We start from the raw sequence: 14,509 nt of genomic DNA, 5'->3' as shown, positions 1-14,509 counted from the left end.
CCAAGAGACTCTATTTCCAAAATAATCATCAAAAAGCCATAATGGAGTCATGACTCAAGTAGTAGAGGGCCAACAGTGAGCAAATCAGGCAAATGCATTAAACTGAAGCCCCACTGGACACTCTCTCTCTCTCTGTCTCTCTGTCTCTCTGTCTCTCTGTCTCTCTGTCTCTCTGTCTCTCTCTCTCTCTCTCTCTCTCTCTCTCTCTCTCTCTCTCTCTCTCTCTCTCTCTCTCTCTCTCTCTCTCTCTCTCCCCCCCCCAAGAACTTACCACTTACTAAAAAGAAATTTACTCATGCTGTGTAGTAGGAGAATTTCGGGCATCCTGAAACTAAATTTGATAAGATGAGATGTTTTCCCTCTCCTTGTTTCTGCCATATCTCCATTATAGGACCAATTTTCTTAAGATGCCAGCTACCAGCCCAGCTCAAACCATGCTAATCCTTAGATATTTTCTCACAGTTCTCAAGTTATTCAGTTCAACCTCCCCAGATATATCTTTACCTTATTATTATGTATTCTTCTCTAATCATGCATTATGTATCCTTCTTATTCTTACCTATCTTCTTTTATTCTTTTTGTTCTCATTCTTCCCTCGCTATGTTCCTTTTCCCCTCCTTCTATTATTTTTCACTGTTACATCTTTCCCTTACTCATCTGATTCTTTTCTCAGGAAAGGGAAAGTGCATATGCCTAGTTGATAAGCCTTCCACTACTAAAACTAAACTGATCAAATGAACTAATGTTCATTTATCATTTCACTCTTAAAATTATGTTTTTAAGGTGCTTAAAAATATTCCCAAATTCCCTTCCATATCCAGACAAGTCTCCTTATATTTTTCTAATTAAGCCTATCCTTCCTCAAGTAACTATGTTCAAAAAAGTATTTTAAACCAGCTTCTATTCAGTTTAATTTCATACTCGGTTATTTATATGTAGCTGCCAGTATTGGAATACTATGTTCTCTGGGATTTATCATTATAAGCATGAAATTTTTAGTAAAATTTAATTCTAAACAACCTTTTGAGATTTATTATGGAACTAAATGTAATTTATCACTGTTTCTATGAGAAAGTGTAAACTCGTCTAAAAATGCAACTTTCAGATGAACAAAATTCATGTAAAAATTGGGGGATTTTTCTCTTTGTTCTGCTCCAAGCTTGAGTCTCTATAAAGAAGTTCTAGATAGCGGGACAACACTATCCACTGAAGTAATGAAAGAAAGGACAAGAAATTCTATTTATTTATAATTTCATGCTCTTTAGCTTTTACTTTTGTATTTCTCTTAGTGTTCAAAATACATTTTATTGTAGTCCATATAGTTTGAAAAGGAACTTTTTTGAGTTTGAATTCTCAGAAAGACATTTAAGATAAACTGGGGTTATGTGATAAATCACTTGGACAGCACCAACAGAGAGTTCACATGGAACAATATGATCTGAATTTTGGAAGTTGTAAAACAAGCAGTTTCATAGCTCTTGGAAACTTTTCCCTTCCCACTATCTTTCCCTATCCCCAAAGAGTTGTTCTTTACTTACCTATCAATCAATATAATAAACCTTTATACAGATAATAACTAATAAGTCTCAACCAGAATTCAGGAGCACCTCATAGGCAGATTGTTTGGTATTAACAGAGAATCTGATTCTATAAGTCTGGAGTGAAGCCCAATTATCAGTGGCCTGGGAGACTGGTAGGGTTTTGCTAGCTGGGCATTAATGACATTTGGGGCCAGAACATTCTTCATTGCAGGGTTGTGCTAGCTAGCTCTGCACTCTAGGATGCTCAACTGTAACCCTGGCCTCTTAAACTGCATGCACCCCTGTTAGGACCTCTGCAGATATGCTCTGGACATGCCAAATGTCCTGGAGGGCAAAATCATCCCCCCAGGGAAGACCAAGGAGAAAAGCTGTCCAAAGATGGCACATTTTGAGAAACATCATCTTTAAAAAGCTAAAACCATATGATAAAAGGAGATGAGTACAGATAGGCACTTTCTATAGTCTATTCTATAAACTGAAATAAACAGGCTTCCTAGAAAGGAAATCTGATTAGCTCCTATAAACTCCTGACGACTCAGCTAAGCTTCTAAGTCAAAGCTCTTCTTATGTAATTTCAACTTGAAGATCCTCTCCCTCGCTTCTATTTTAGATTATTTTTAATTAACTTCACTGGCATTTTGCATCCTGCTATGAAAAGTCCGCCTAATAGTCTCAGAGGACTCTCCCAAGAGAGAAGAGTGCATTAAATCACACATTATCACATTAAAGAATATTCCAGCACTCCGAGTCCAATGTTCTACATCTTGGCAAACTCAACAGCGTGGGGGTAGGGATGGAAAGAGGCTCAAGTGGTTCACAATATCCAAAGCTTATTAACTTCACTGCTTCTGGTCTGTATGAGAAATCTGTATTGATTTTCTGCTTCTGCATCCTTTATCACAATGACACATATTTTACAGTTGTATTTCTATCTGGTTTCTTGCTACTGACTATATGTGTGGGACCTTGGTCAAGTCACTTAAATTCTTTGGCTGTCCTTTCCCTCATCTCAGAAATGAGCAGGTTGGGCTGAATTATTTCTACAAACCCTGCTAGTTACAAATCACAAACTTATGAATGAAGCACTTAATTTTAAAAAGGCTCTCTAAATTACATGAGTTTTTGGAACTATTTCACCAAAGATGAAATGTTGCTGCCCACACACAAAGAATTTTTAAAGGCTTAATCAAACAATAAAAGAGAGAGAGAAATTACAACTAGAGGTTATAGACATTATATATACACATACATAGTATACTTAAATATTATATAATATATAATTATATGTATTATATATAAGACCCATTCTCTCCTAAAAGAGAGATAAATATAAAATAATTATGTTCCAAACTGGCCCTCATCTACTAAGGTGTGATACAGGATCTTCCTGGGAGAAGTTCCAGTATTTCAGAAGTTACACATAAACAGAGAAATGCTTTTAAATCAATGGTTTATATTTTATTTTCAACAGAAATGACAACAAATCAGCTGCTGACAACCAGATCCAGCCTACAAGGTGTGGTTGTTTTGTTTGGCTTGGAGAAATATGGTATGTAATTACTTGCCAATTTTTAAAAATGGAGATGACACATCCAACTTCTAGATTTCCAGTAGCTCCTGAAATATCAGATGATATTTATCCACATGCCACTAATTAGGTAGAAATTAGCACAACCTCATGGCCAATGAGCTCTTCAGGTCCCTGAAATCTCATGGTTCTTATTGTCTAACCCTGCACCTATTCACTCTTACAACCTGGAACATGTTAGCACTGTCCCTGAAATGGAACAATTTTCAGAATACACAGGATAAACGTCTAAAGCTCTGTAATGTTTTCAAAACAAGAGTAAAGCTTGTACAGTCACATCAGAAAGGTGGAAGTTTATAAGAAACAGGGCTATGCTCTTAATAGAGAAAAGGCTTACTGACCCTTAATGCTTAAAATTAGAATGGGCTACCTTATAGGCTTCCAAATGCTACCTAAAAGCCTATGAAGTAGAATCTGATATTTGATAGTGAGTTCAAACTGCAGAGGATTGCTAAAGTTACTTCTAATTTTAAAAAAACTACACCTTGAATAAAATAGAGAAGATATTTCATTGCAATGTATTAGTATATGTACAGGTTATATTCCTCTATGTACATAGTGTACACATACATTTGATTTTACAAAGGAAGACTTGTTCCTATCCTTGTTTTTCATGAAATGGTATTTTCTGTTAACTTACATAAACATTAGGTTTTCTCACTGGATTTTAATGTATAGAGTTTAAACTCAGGGAATAGAGCTTCGTAGGCAGACACTCCACCACTTGAGCCATGCCTCTAGCACTTTTTTTGTTTTAAGAAAGGGTGTAGTGTTTTGCCTGAGTCAACCTCAGTCTGCAATCCTCCTACTTATGCCCCTTGTGTAGTTGAGACAATGATGCACACCACCATGCTTTGCTTGTCTTGGCTGGGCTGGCCTTGGTTGTATTCTTCTTGATCACTGCCTTCCAAATATTTTTGTCCTTTAGAAAGGAGAGAAACCAAGAATAGAACAAAAGCATAAAAGAACTTGAGGAAGGATTTAAAATTAGATAACTTTCAAAAACAGCTTCTTCAAAAATGTCTTTACCAATAAAACCAACTCAATGCTGGTAACCTGCATCTTGAAGCTATTTCCTTGTCTGTTTACTCTAATTTTTTTTCTTTAAATACATTTCATGAAATCTACTCATTTGAAGAACAATATGTTAACAAGATACTAGGATTTTTCTTTTTTTTTAATTATCCATGTATTACCTCTAGAATTTAAGCCAGCTCTCTTTAGATAAAAAGGTTTAAATCCAAGTTAAACTAATAAGTATTTTTTAAAAAGCAATGGAGCTAAGCTAATATTTAGGTGTGATGCATTCCAATCATGGCTACATTTAAGGTGTGTGTGTGTGTGTGTGTGTGTGTGTGTGTGTGTGTGTGTGGTGTACAACAAATGTTCTACTTCAGGTCCTTTCAATACCTGCATCTTAATGTTAGATCAGGTGATGCCAGGCAGTTGTTCATTATACAGGTGTAATACCACTGCAAATTCTTCCTGTTGATTTTAAAAGTGAATACACTGTTAAAGTCAGAGATTGCACATATTAACTTTTTCCAAATCACCATGTTTTCCTTGGGTATTGGATGTTGATATTTGACATAAGCATTGTCAACCCAACAACAGTGATTAACAGCTCAAGTGGGAACATAAACAGCGCATGGATGTGTTGCTGTCTGCTGTCGGCATGCCTAATGACAAGCAAATGATTGTGTTGACAATACAATGTGTAGAACATGGGCCGCTTCTGGGAAAACATATGTTTATCATTCCAGTTCTCAGCTTTTCTGCAACTAATCATTTTTATTTTCTCTGTTTAGAGAAAAAAAATGAGTCACTCTTTCCAAGCGAAATGATAAACGTAATTCAATTTAACAGCCCAGAATGCCAGAACATTTTAATTTAACCATGGATGTTTTTGCTTTTATCTACTGTGACTTGAACATTAACTTCTTTTCCTTTTTTTCCTGCTTAAATAGAGAGAGAGAGAGAGAGAGAGAGAGAGAGAGAGAGAGAGAGAGAGAGAGAGAGAGAGAGAGAGAGAGAAATCCCCCAAGAAGCTCATTACATTATTATGGAGAATAGCTATCAGATATGCATAAAAATCAAGAGTATACAGTAGCATCTCAAGCCCAGCAAAATTATTTGAGGCCTATCAGAACTCTCTACATCAGAACCACTGTCCCACCGTCCCAAGAAGAAATAACAGGTGGTAAGTGCCTTGCTCTGTCACCAATGAAAACCTGAAATATATCACCTTCAAGAGCAAAAGGACACTTCAAAAGCTGGTTAGACAAAGTTTTCCCAGAAACAAGAGCATTCTTTGGGAATAATGCAAAGCGAATTCGTTGTTGGAACGCGTTTCTTGGACCACACCTGATTTCCAACCGGTTATTGAAAACACAATACACGAGCCATCCCAAAGTTATTGGTCTCAGAACCTAGTTTGGGGGGGGGGGAATCACAGAACACCCACAAACAACCACAGGAAAGAGGAAAAGGAGAGTGCTCCTCCTCCCTGCTCAGACATCGCCCCAGTCCTGTATCCGCGGACCACACAGAAACCCAAGCATCCCAGATCCACACCTCTCAAGTCAGAAAGGCACATACATGCTCCAGGAAGCAGCAGCCTCCCGGCCCTCCTGTTCCTCCAGAAGCAAAGGAAGGGGAAGGTGCCGGGACCCGCCGAGCCCGCCCTCCTATCCGGTTGTTGATCTGGGGCAGGAATCCTGGGCAAACTTAGTGGAGTAGATCGCCCCAGTGTGCAAAAAGTTCTCAACTTCAGGATCGAGAATGCATGCGCGACCCCGGCCCCCCCACCCCCCTCCCCGCCAGCAAACAGTACCGTGGGGAGCAAATTTGGCCACTATGGAAGTAGCTTGCCAAGTGCCAAGCCTGCGCAACTCACCCAGGGCCGGGGAACCCAGCCGGCCGCCGCCCGCCCCGGCAGGGGCAGCGAGGGCTTCGCCCGCGCCGGACATGGGCCGCTCCGCAGAGCCCGCGCCGCCCCGCAGCCCGCTCGCCGCCCCGCGGGGCGCACACGAGGACGGCCTCCTAGGTCTCGGGTGCTGGGAACTCGCTGCTTCTAACGGGGGGGGGGAGAGAAAGGGGGTGAGGGGCGAGGGGGAGGGAAGAGAGGAAACATGAAATAAAAACGGTGGGGTTCTCTGGACGGGAGCGCGCCACACACCCCCACCCCACCCCGCGGACACTCCCTCCCCTCCGCTTCCCTCCCGCAAACTCCACCCCGGGGAAGTTTTGATTTGAAACCAGCCAGGAAAACTGAGAGGAGTTGCGAGTTGACAATGACAAGTTCCCGGAGAGGGTGGGCGGGAGGAGTCCCCAGTGGGACGGGGTAAGAGGAGAGACGGGGGTTGGGGGGTGGAGGGGGGAATCACCACTTACCTCGGCATCCCTTCCTCCCCCAATGGCGCGCCAAGCCCCCTCGGGGCCTCTCTTCTGCCCCCAGAAAGTTAGCGAGGCTCGGGCCAGGGCCGCATCGCGCGCGCTCCGGGCGCCTGACGACAGCGGCGGCCGCCCTGGCGCGTCCCTCCCGCCTCCCCCGGGGCTCAGCCCAGACTTCGTCGCGGTGGCGGCAACCGCGGCGGTGGCTCTGCCTGCGCGCGCTCCGCCCCCTCTTTCAAGCCCGCTGGCTCGGGCCCGCCGGGCTCCCGGGGATGGGGACGACCCTAGGCCACCCCCCACACCCACCCCCTCTGCCTCTCCTTCCCCCTTCCACCACTCCGGCCAGGCTCACACACTTCTCCCTCTGTTCCTCCTTTTCATCACATCCGGATGGGGAGGTCTCGAACTCTTGGCAGGCGGCCGCGCGGCTGGGGGGCGGCGCGACCCAGACTGTCTGGGGTCAGGAGGCCAAAGCTGCACGCAAGGAGCTGGCCTGGAGCTGGAAAAAGAGGGCCAAAGGGCCTGGTTCCTGGCTAATCAGATGTCCTCTCCATGAAGAGAAAGTTCTCCCAACTCCTGTTCCAATTCAACCTCCCTCTCCCACCCCATATCCAAGAGGAAGCTGTAAGGAATAGCCCTGAAAAGCAGAAACTTTCAGGGTGGCCAAAGAAAAATATAATAATCATAATAAGTAATACAGCATCTACATTTGTCATGAGAATGTATGCATTGGAAGCCTTGACTCTAGATTCTCCTCTGCCTTATTTTTCAGTTCTTTGTTTATGTCAGTCCAACAAGATCAGGTAAAACCAGTTGCAGGAATCCACTGGAGGCGTCAGCTGAGCCAAGTTCACACCCTTGCCCCTGCCCATGGGATGCCCAGCACAGGTCTGACCTGTTGCCAGCCCAGTGCCACAATGGACCAATGGTATCCTCAGGGGAGAAACAGTTGTCCTAGTGTAGGAACTAAGGCATTGATGTACTCTCTGCTTATAAACGAGACATTCTGATCGTGGCTTACACTGACGAGCTAAGAACAAGGGTAAAGTCACATTTAGGTAGAAAATCATTTAATACACCTCCATAACTTTTTGCTATTTCCTTGTCAGTGAGATGCAGAATTCAGTTGAAATCTCAAAGGAACTCATTCCTGGACTCTAAAACAATGGAGAAATCGCTGCAACCAATAGGCATGTGCAGTAGCACACATCTGTCATCAGGCAAACGCACAAGACCCAGTCTGACAATGTAAACAGAAGAGGCTAGAAGCATGACTCAAGCGGTGGAGCTCCTGCCAAGTGCCAATACTATTTTTAAAAACTAGAATAATGTGAAGGGTAAACAAAAGAGGAGGCTGCAATGCTTGATAAGAAATGTACGCATTAACCTGCCCATGTAATTGTAACCCCTCTGTAAAGTGTGTTCACAAAAAATAAAAAATAAAAATAAAAAAATAAAATAAAAAACTAGAATAATTTTACAAGAAAAGCAATACAATCAAACTTGATATTCATTATCATGAATAAAACCATCCTTTGCAAGAATCTGAGGACAGGCATCTAGACCAAGATAAATTGCTCACTTACTTTAACTAAGGAATTCCCTAAACATAATAAATAAATAACTTTCAGGGATTTCAGAAATGATAAAAGTGACTTTACAAACCTAAAATCTTGGGGCTGGGAAGGTGGCTCAGTGGTAGAGCGCTTGCCTTACATGCATGAGGCCCTGGGTTCGATTCCTCAGCACCACATAAGAAAAAAGCCGGAAGTGGAGCTGTGGCTCAAGTGGTAGAGCGCTAGCCTTGAGCTGAAGAGCTGAGGGATAGCGCCCAGGCCCAGAGTTCAGGCCCCAGGACCGGACCCCCAAAAATCAAACAAAAAAAATACCTAAAAACTTGTGAAGTGTTCTAGACTATTTGGAATACTTGTTGGAGGTAGATGAAGTCTGAGGATAGCTGCTTGTAACCATTAGCAAAACTATAGGAAGTTTCACTGTCTATGGTAGCTTAGGCTTTACTCAAAGTAGCTGATTAGGAAGTAAAAGTTGTGGGAAATTTTTTCATCTCTTTCCTATGAATCTTGAGCTTTGTTTTGTTCATTCTCTCACACAGATGCTAACGTCTAAAAATATCAAGAAGTTCCATCATCAGCTTACTTTTATGAAATTGTAGAATGATTGTACACAGGGTGTATAATGTCTACTTACCTCGTGAGATGACAAGGTTTACATTTAAAGTTTTGGCTTCAAGATTTCAAGTTCAATAGCCTTGAATTAAATGGAAACATTTTACTCTAGTGACAGGGTAATAAAATTCAAATAAAAATATTAGAAACAAAGGAAAGCCTGGTGTTCTAGAAGCAACAAGTTGGTCAAATACTGCATTTTGTTCTTGTATGACTTTGGGGAACTCAGTCAACCTTTCTATACCTTGGTTGCCTCCTAAAGTAAACAAGGTAAGAGAAATTTTTCTCAGTTTCTTTGTAAAGAATCTTTGTGAAGAGTTAACTATTTAATTCAACAGCAGCATTTGGAAGAAATGTATGTACAAACTCCTCAGATTATTAAGTATTAATCTTATGAGAAGAGATAAGAACAGTGCTAATTGACAGCAGGTGCTGGTGGCTCAAACCTGGAATCCTCTCAGGAGGCTGAGATGTTCAAAGCTAGCCTGGGCAGGAAAGCCCATGAAACTCTTATCTCCAATAAACTACCAGAAAACCGGAAGTAGTGCTGTGGCTCAAGTGTAGAGCGCTAGCCTTGAGCTGAAGAGCTGAGGGACAACACCCAGGCCTAAAGTTCAAGCCCCATAACCAACCCCCCCCCAAAAATAGTGCTTATTGGATGATAAGACTGGTAGGAAGAAGGAAAATGGAAAGATAATGGCTAATGGGTGGAGAAGTGCAATTGTATAGAAGCAATCACTCCTAGGGTTCTATATCACAGTAAAGTAACTATGGTTAATGACAATTCATTATACATTTAAAATGGCAAGTAAAGAGATTTTGAATGTTCGCAACATAAAGAAATGATCAACACTTGAGATGATGGATACACCCATTTGAGTTTGAGATCTTGTAAGCATGTCACACTCTACCACATAAAATTTTTAAGTAATGATGCTAAATGAAAGTAAAAAAATACATTTTACAATATTAACTTTTACTAATATGATACAGTAGAAACATTTTGATGGATACATTGAGTATCATATAATGACAATATAATAAAAGTCACATCAACATAGGCAGTAATCATGCCATATTCTTTATACAAAATATTCCCATAAATTCTTACATCAGCTTTATAAGTAATTTGCTAAACAGAGTTCAGGTTTGTCTTATACCAAGACTACTCTGCTTCTGTACTTAAACTCAGGTCACCTGGATCTGCTGATCTGGAGGGAAACTCAATAGCAGGAGCCTACACTTAACTCCTGGAGGGAAACTCAATACCATGGGTCAGACATGCCAGAAGTCAGGTGTAAGTTCCTGTGAACTTCCCACACTGACCTTTCCTCCATCCCTAACTGCTTTTACTCATTCTAACTGATCACCTAGTTTGGTTAGCACTTCAGAGGACACATCTCATTCTTTCATTCAATATGAGTTGAAAGTTTACCTGCAATCTGTTAAAATCCTAGACCTCAACAGGTGTAGAAAGTTAAGTTTAGGCGTTAGGACATATGGGTGTCTAGATTGTGAGATTGCTGCCCTTTCAAAAATAAGTTGGGGCTGGGAAGGTGGCTCAGTGGTAGAGTGCTTGCCTTGCATGCATGAGGCCCTGGGTTGGATTCCTCAGCACCACATAAGCAGAAAAAGCTGGAAGTGGCACTGTGGCTCAAGTGGTAGGTAGAGTGCTATACTTGAGCTGAAGAACTGAGGGACAGCATCCAGGCCCAGAGTTCAGGGCCCATAACCAGCAAAAGAAAGAGAGAGAGAGAGGGAGAGAGAGGGAGTTTGCCTTTTCTTTCTAAGAAAAAATATGCCTCCCTGAGTACCCACTTTAATTAATTAATTAAATAATTAACCCGTTAATTAATTATTGGCACTCTGGGGGATTAAAGTCAGGGTTTAACACTTGCTAGGACAACTCTCTACTAATTGAGCCACATCTTCAGCCCCTTTTTGTATTAGCCATTTTATTTTATTTTATTTCATTGTCCTAGTGATATACAGAGGGGTTACAATTACATAAGCAAGGTAATGAGTAAATTTCTTGTCAAACACTATTACTCCCTCCCTTGTTTTCTCCTACTTTTCCCTCCCCTCTGATTCCCTGAATAATGTCCTGGTACGGTATGAAGAAAAAGGCATCTTGGAAAGCTCTCGGGAGCCCAAATGTAACTCCTAGTGTGTCAGAACTCAGATTCATGGACTACTAGTTCCAGGGGTCCTGATAGAGGACACATGACCTTACCGGCAGAAGCAGAATCGCCCCAGTGGCAGACAAACCTGATCTCTTATTTGTACATTTTGGATATTAATTCTTCATCCATTTAATAATTGGCAAAGATTTACTCACATTCTATAGGTTATCTTGTGATTTCTGTAATTTTTTTTTGTCTTTTCTTTTTTGGTACTGGGGATCGAACCCAGGACGTTGCACTTGCTAGGCAAGCGCTTTGCCACTGAGCTACATCCCAGCCCTGTAATTATTTTTTATGTGCAGAAACTTTTTAGTTTGAACAGTCCCATTGCTGAGGTTTTGGAGTTTAATTTTGAAAGTTTTGTCTACAATTGTATCTTCCTGTGTTTTCCATGTGCTTTCACTTTTAATTTACATTTTGAGGGAACATTACAAGCTATAGTGCATATTAGTCCACTTGTGCATAATATGCATTAGTACTTCATATGCATCTTTCACCAGTTTTGTTTTTAAGTGATTTAAATGTTTTAAATCATTTATAGTACATTCAATCATTCTCAATATCAAAGATCATTTTGATAGAGAATATGTATACTTCATTTATGCAGAAAAAATCATTTAACAATCCCTAAACCGAGGAACCTGGAAACTAGAAAATATATCCCAATATCTCAAATAACTTTCATGACCTTACAGTATGCTAATGAAAAAAATCACTGACTTTCTTAAATCTCACTTTTGTTTCCTTTGTGGTGATGACAAAGCACTAAATGTTCTCTCTTTTCTATTGTTTCAACTCATAGTATATTAGAAGAAAAGTTAGGATTCAGGGGCTTTGAGTGGAAGACATTAGCTAAGGGAGATATTAGGTCAGTAAAAATGACAGCAGGAGAAATGACAGCTGACAGACAAGAGAGGTACAGAGAAATAAACATGTCATAACAACACCTTTGTGAATTCAGCTCAGTGATAGAATTGACACAGTGTTTTTATCCAGGGCCTAAATCATTAAGGAAAGAGTTGGTTATGTGAGATTGCAGTAGTCTGCCTTTCACATTTACATCTTGGAGGAAAAAGATTCCTTCAAAAATGTTTTAATAAAAAAGCTACCATTTAAAAAGAGTAAATTCTACAAAATTATAACTTTGTTGCTGTAACAAATATTAGCAATTCTAATTGAGGGCTACATTATTCCAACAATGTTGTTTTACCTGTTACTGTGATCTTAGAAGAAAGACCAAATGGACAGGTGTCTGGAGTGTCATTCTTCAATAGAACACTGCGTTCTTTTTTTCTATAACATATTGGTCCAGCACTTAAAATTTTAACTTGCAAACTGGTTCTGTCACTTTTTAAACTACTGAACATAGCCCATCTTGTCTAATTCCTTGTTTTGACATAGGAACAAATGCAGTCATAAAAGTCATTATTCCATTCAAACATACCAGTTGAGTATGTGCTCTACATAGAAAACCACACTACAGGTGCTAACGTTTAGTCTTCTGGAAGCACACAGTATGCCAAGCGGGTAGCAGGAGAATAAGCGAAGTAGGAAAGGGACAATCATATCATGTGGTCCTACGGAAGCTCACAGGATGTGGTACCTGAACTGCTCAGATGTGGGTGGGGAAAGGTAGTGAATGATTCAGAAAGAAGATAATACCAAGCTGAGTGTTGCAGATGAGTAAAGTATTTCTCCTCCAAGAGGTCAGGGAACTCCAGATAGAGGAAATACCATGCAAAAGCATAGAACTGTGGAAGCTCAAGAAAAGTTATATGACTAAGCAAAAGTGGTTTTGTAGCCAGGTTCCAGTGGCTTACACTTATAATCCTAGCTACTTAGGGGATTGAGTTCTGAGGGTCAAAATTCAAAATCAGATGGACAGGATTTTCACTGAGACTTGTATCTCCAATTAACTACCAGAAAGCAAGAAATGGAGCTTTGGCATAAATGGTAGTGTTAAACTTGAACAAAATAGCTCAGGGACAAAGCCCAGATCCTGAGTTCAAGCCCCAGGATTCACACACACACACACAGACACACACACACACACACACACACACACACACATTTTTGTGGTTTCATGAGTTAATGACAAAGAGTGACTAAGAGCCTAAGTTCCTCAGTGTGCAGGCTTCTTGTTCCAGATCTTTTTGAGACATTTGTAAATGAATCCATTATTCCTAAGTAATGGTAAAGCATGGGCATACGTGATGCTATGTTTTGGAATTCTAGGAGTTTTCTGTGGAGAGTGTGTGACCAAAGAATCCTATACAAAATCTCCTGTTGCTGAATTAACTTGTCCTTCCTGTGCAAGCGTTCATTCAGGGCCCCTTTTAGCTGGCCTAGGGCAGTGGCCTTCATGATCTTTCCTTGTTGTCATTGTACTTCATCGGTTGCATTTTGAAGGAAGAGAATACATGAGAGCATACAATGACACGTGTCAAATAAGCACAGAATACATAGATATAAATGAAAATGGGCAAAACTGATACAGGAGACAATAAGCAGACTTTTGCATCATATATAGGGACTAAACTTAATCTATACCAGGAGAATGTGAGTTGTAGGAAAGAAGTAAATACACGAGGCCTAAGAAAATGTTGGCTGGTATGCTGTCTGTAATTGGTAATAATATGAGCATGATTGTCATGATAACATTTTTAAAATTAGATAACAGATAAAAGTGTTCTTGCTTTTATAACCCCTAAACTCAGTTAGATTTTAGATAAACTGGATTTTATGTCTAACATTTAAATCAGTACCTGTATTTCTCCAAATTTTGAGTTATGAAATAAGTGCTAATTTTTTTAAATGCAAGTTTGTAAGAACACTATATTGTTCACTTCATGAGAGCTTTAAAACACTCACTGGGAGGGGAGAGCAAGTTTTTCATGAATATTTTTAATCATTTTTTTCACTGTTCCTCTGGACATCTCCTTTTCTGTCCCTCATCCACTTGGAGCCTGTCCTTCAATGCTTACTTGTTAAAGTATTCATCCTCAATTCATATTCAGACCTGGGATTTGGGGGAAATCGGGTCATAGGGACTATGATGTAATCAGTGAATAATCTATGGATTCATAATTTAATAGTATTAGGATATGATAGACACTGGGAGTAGGGCACAGCGAATGTAGGCCCCTGGAGGGGGTGACTTCATAATGTATTGCTTGTCTTCAAACTCTCCTCTCTTCTCCTTTCCTTTTCTCTCTTATTCCTCTCCCTCTCTCCTTCAATATGGGTTCTTACTAAAAGACATTTTCATCACAAACTTACTTTGAGTTAAGCAACTTAAGCATACCTGAGTCATTCTATTTCCCAGACATCTTAACTTTAACCTAGGACTCACCAAGATGTTTTGTGTCTTCCTCTGAGTCCTTTGTGAATTCACACGCTTGCTTTTTCATATCTTCCACACTATCAGCACATTCCAAGCACTCATTACTCCATGCTTGGAATTGTTTCCATAGTTCACAGGGTTCTCAGGCTCCAATTTTCTGTTTTACAAATAAGTATAGACAGCAAATATGGCTTCCGTTTTCCTGAAACCTCAAAATATTATGTCCTTTTTTTTTTTTAGTATTTTCTGTTATTGACTTAATAAAAATAAAATTC

The 14,509-nt window shown here is 40.4% G+C and overlaps 1 protein-coding gene across 1 annotated transcript in view; it reads right to left on the bottom strand.

Moving 5' to 3' along the window:
• Mdfic (MyoD family inhibitor domain containing) overlaps positions 1 to 14,509 on the bottom strand; it is a 118,884-nt gene that overhangs the window by 78,028 nt on the left and 26,347 nt on the right. The window contains exons 3-4 of the mRNA XM_069997366.1: positions 6,523 to 6,754; positions 6,026 to 6,202 (exon numbers count right to left, since the gene is read on the bottom strand). Of these exons, the coding sequence (XP_069853467.1) occupies positions 6,026 to 6,202; positions 6,523 to 6,754 (409 nt within the window). The remainder of the gene's footprint in view (positions 1 to 6,025; positions 6,203 to 6,522; positions 6,755 to 14,509) is intronic.

This window comes from Dipodomys merriami, unplaced genomic scaffold (genome assembly GCF_024711535.1).
Source record: "Dipodomys merriami isolate MVZ:Mamm:240054 unplaced genomic scaffold, mDipMer1.0.p SCAF_5, whole genome shotgun sequence".
In the NCBI taxonomy this organism is placed as follows: domain Eukaryota; kingdom Metazoa; phylum Chordata; class Mammalia; order Rodentia; family Heteromyidae; genus Dipodomys; species Dipodomys merriami.
Note: the sequence above shows the minus strand (reverse complement) of the source record. Positions and strands in the feature narration are given on the sequence as shown.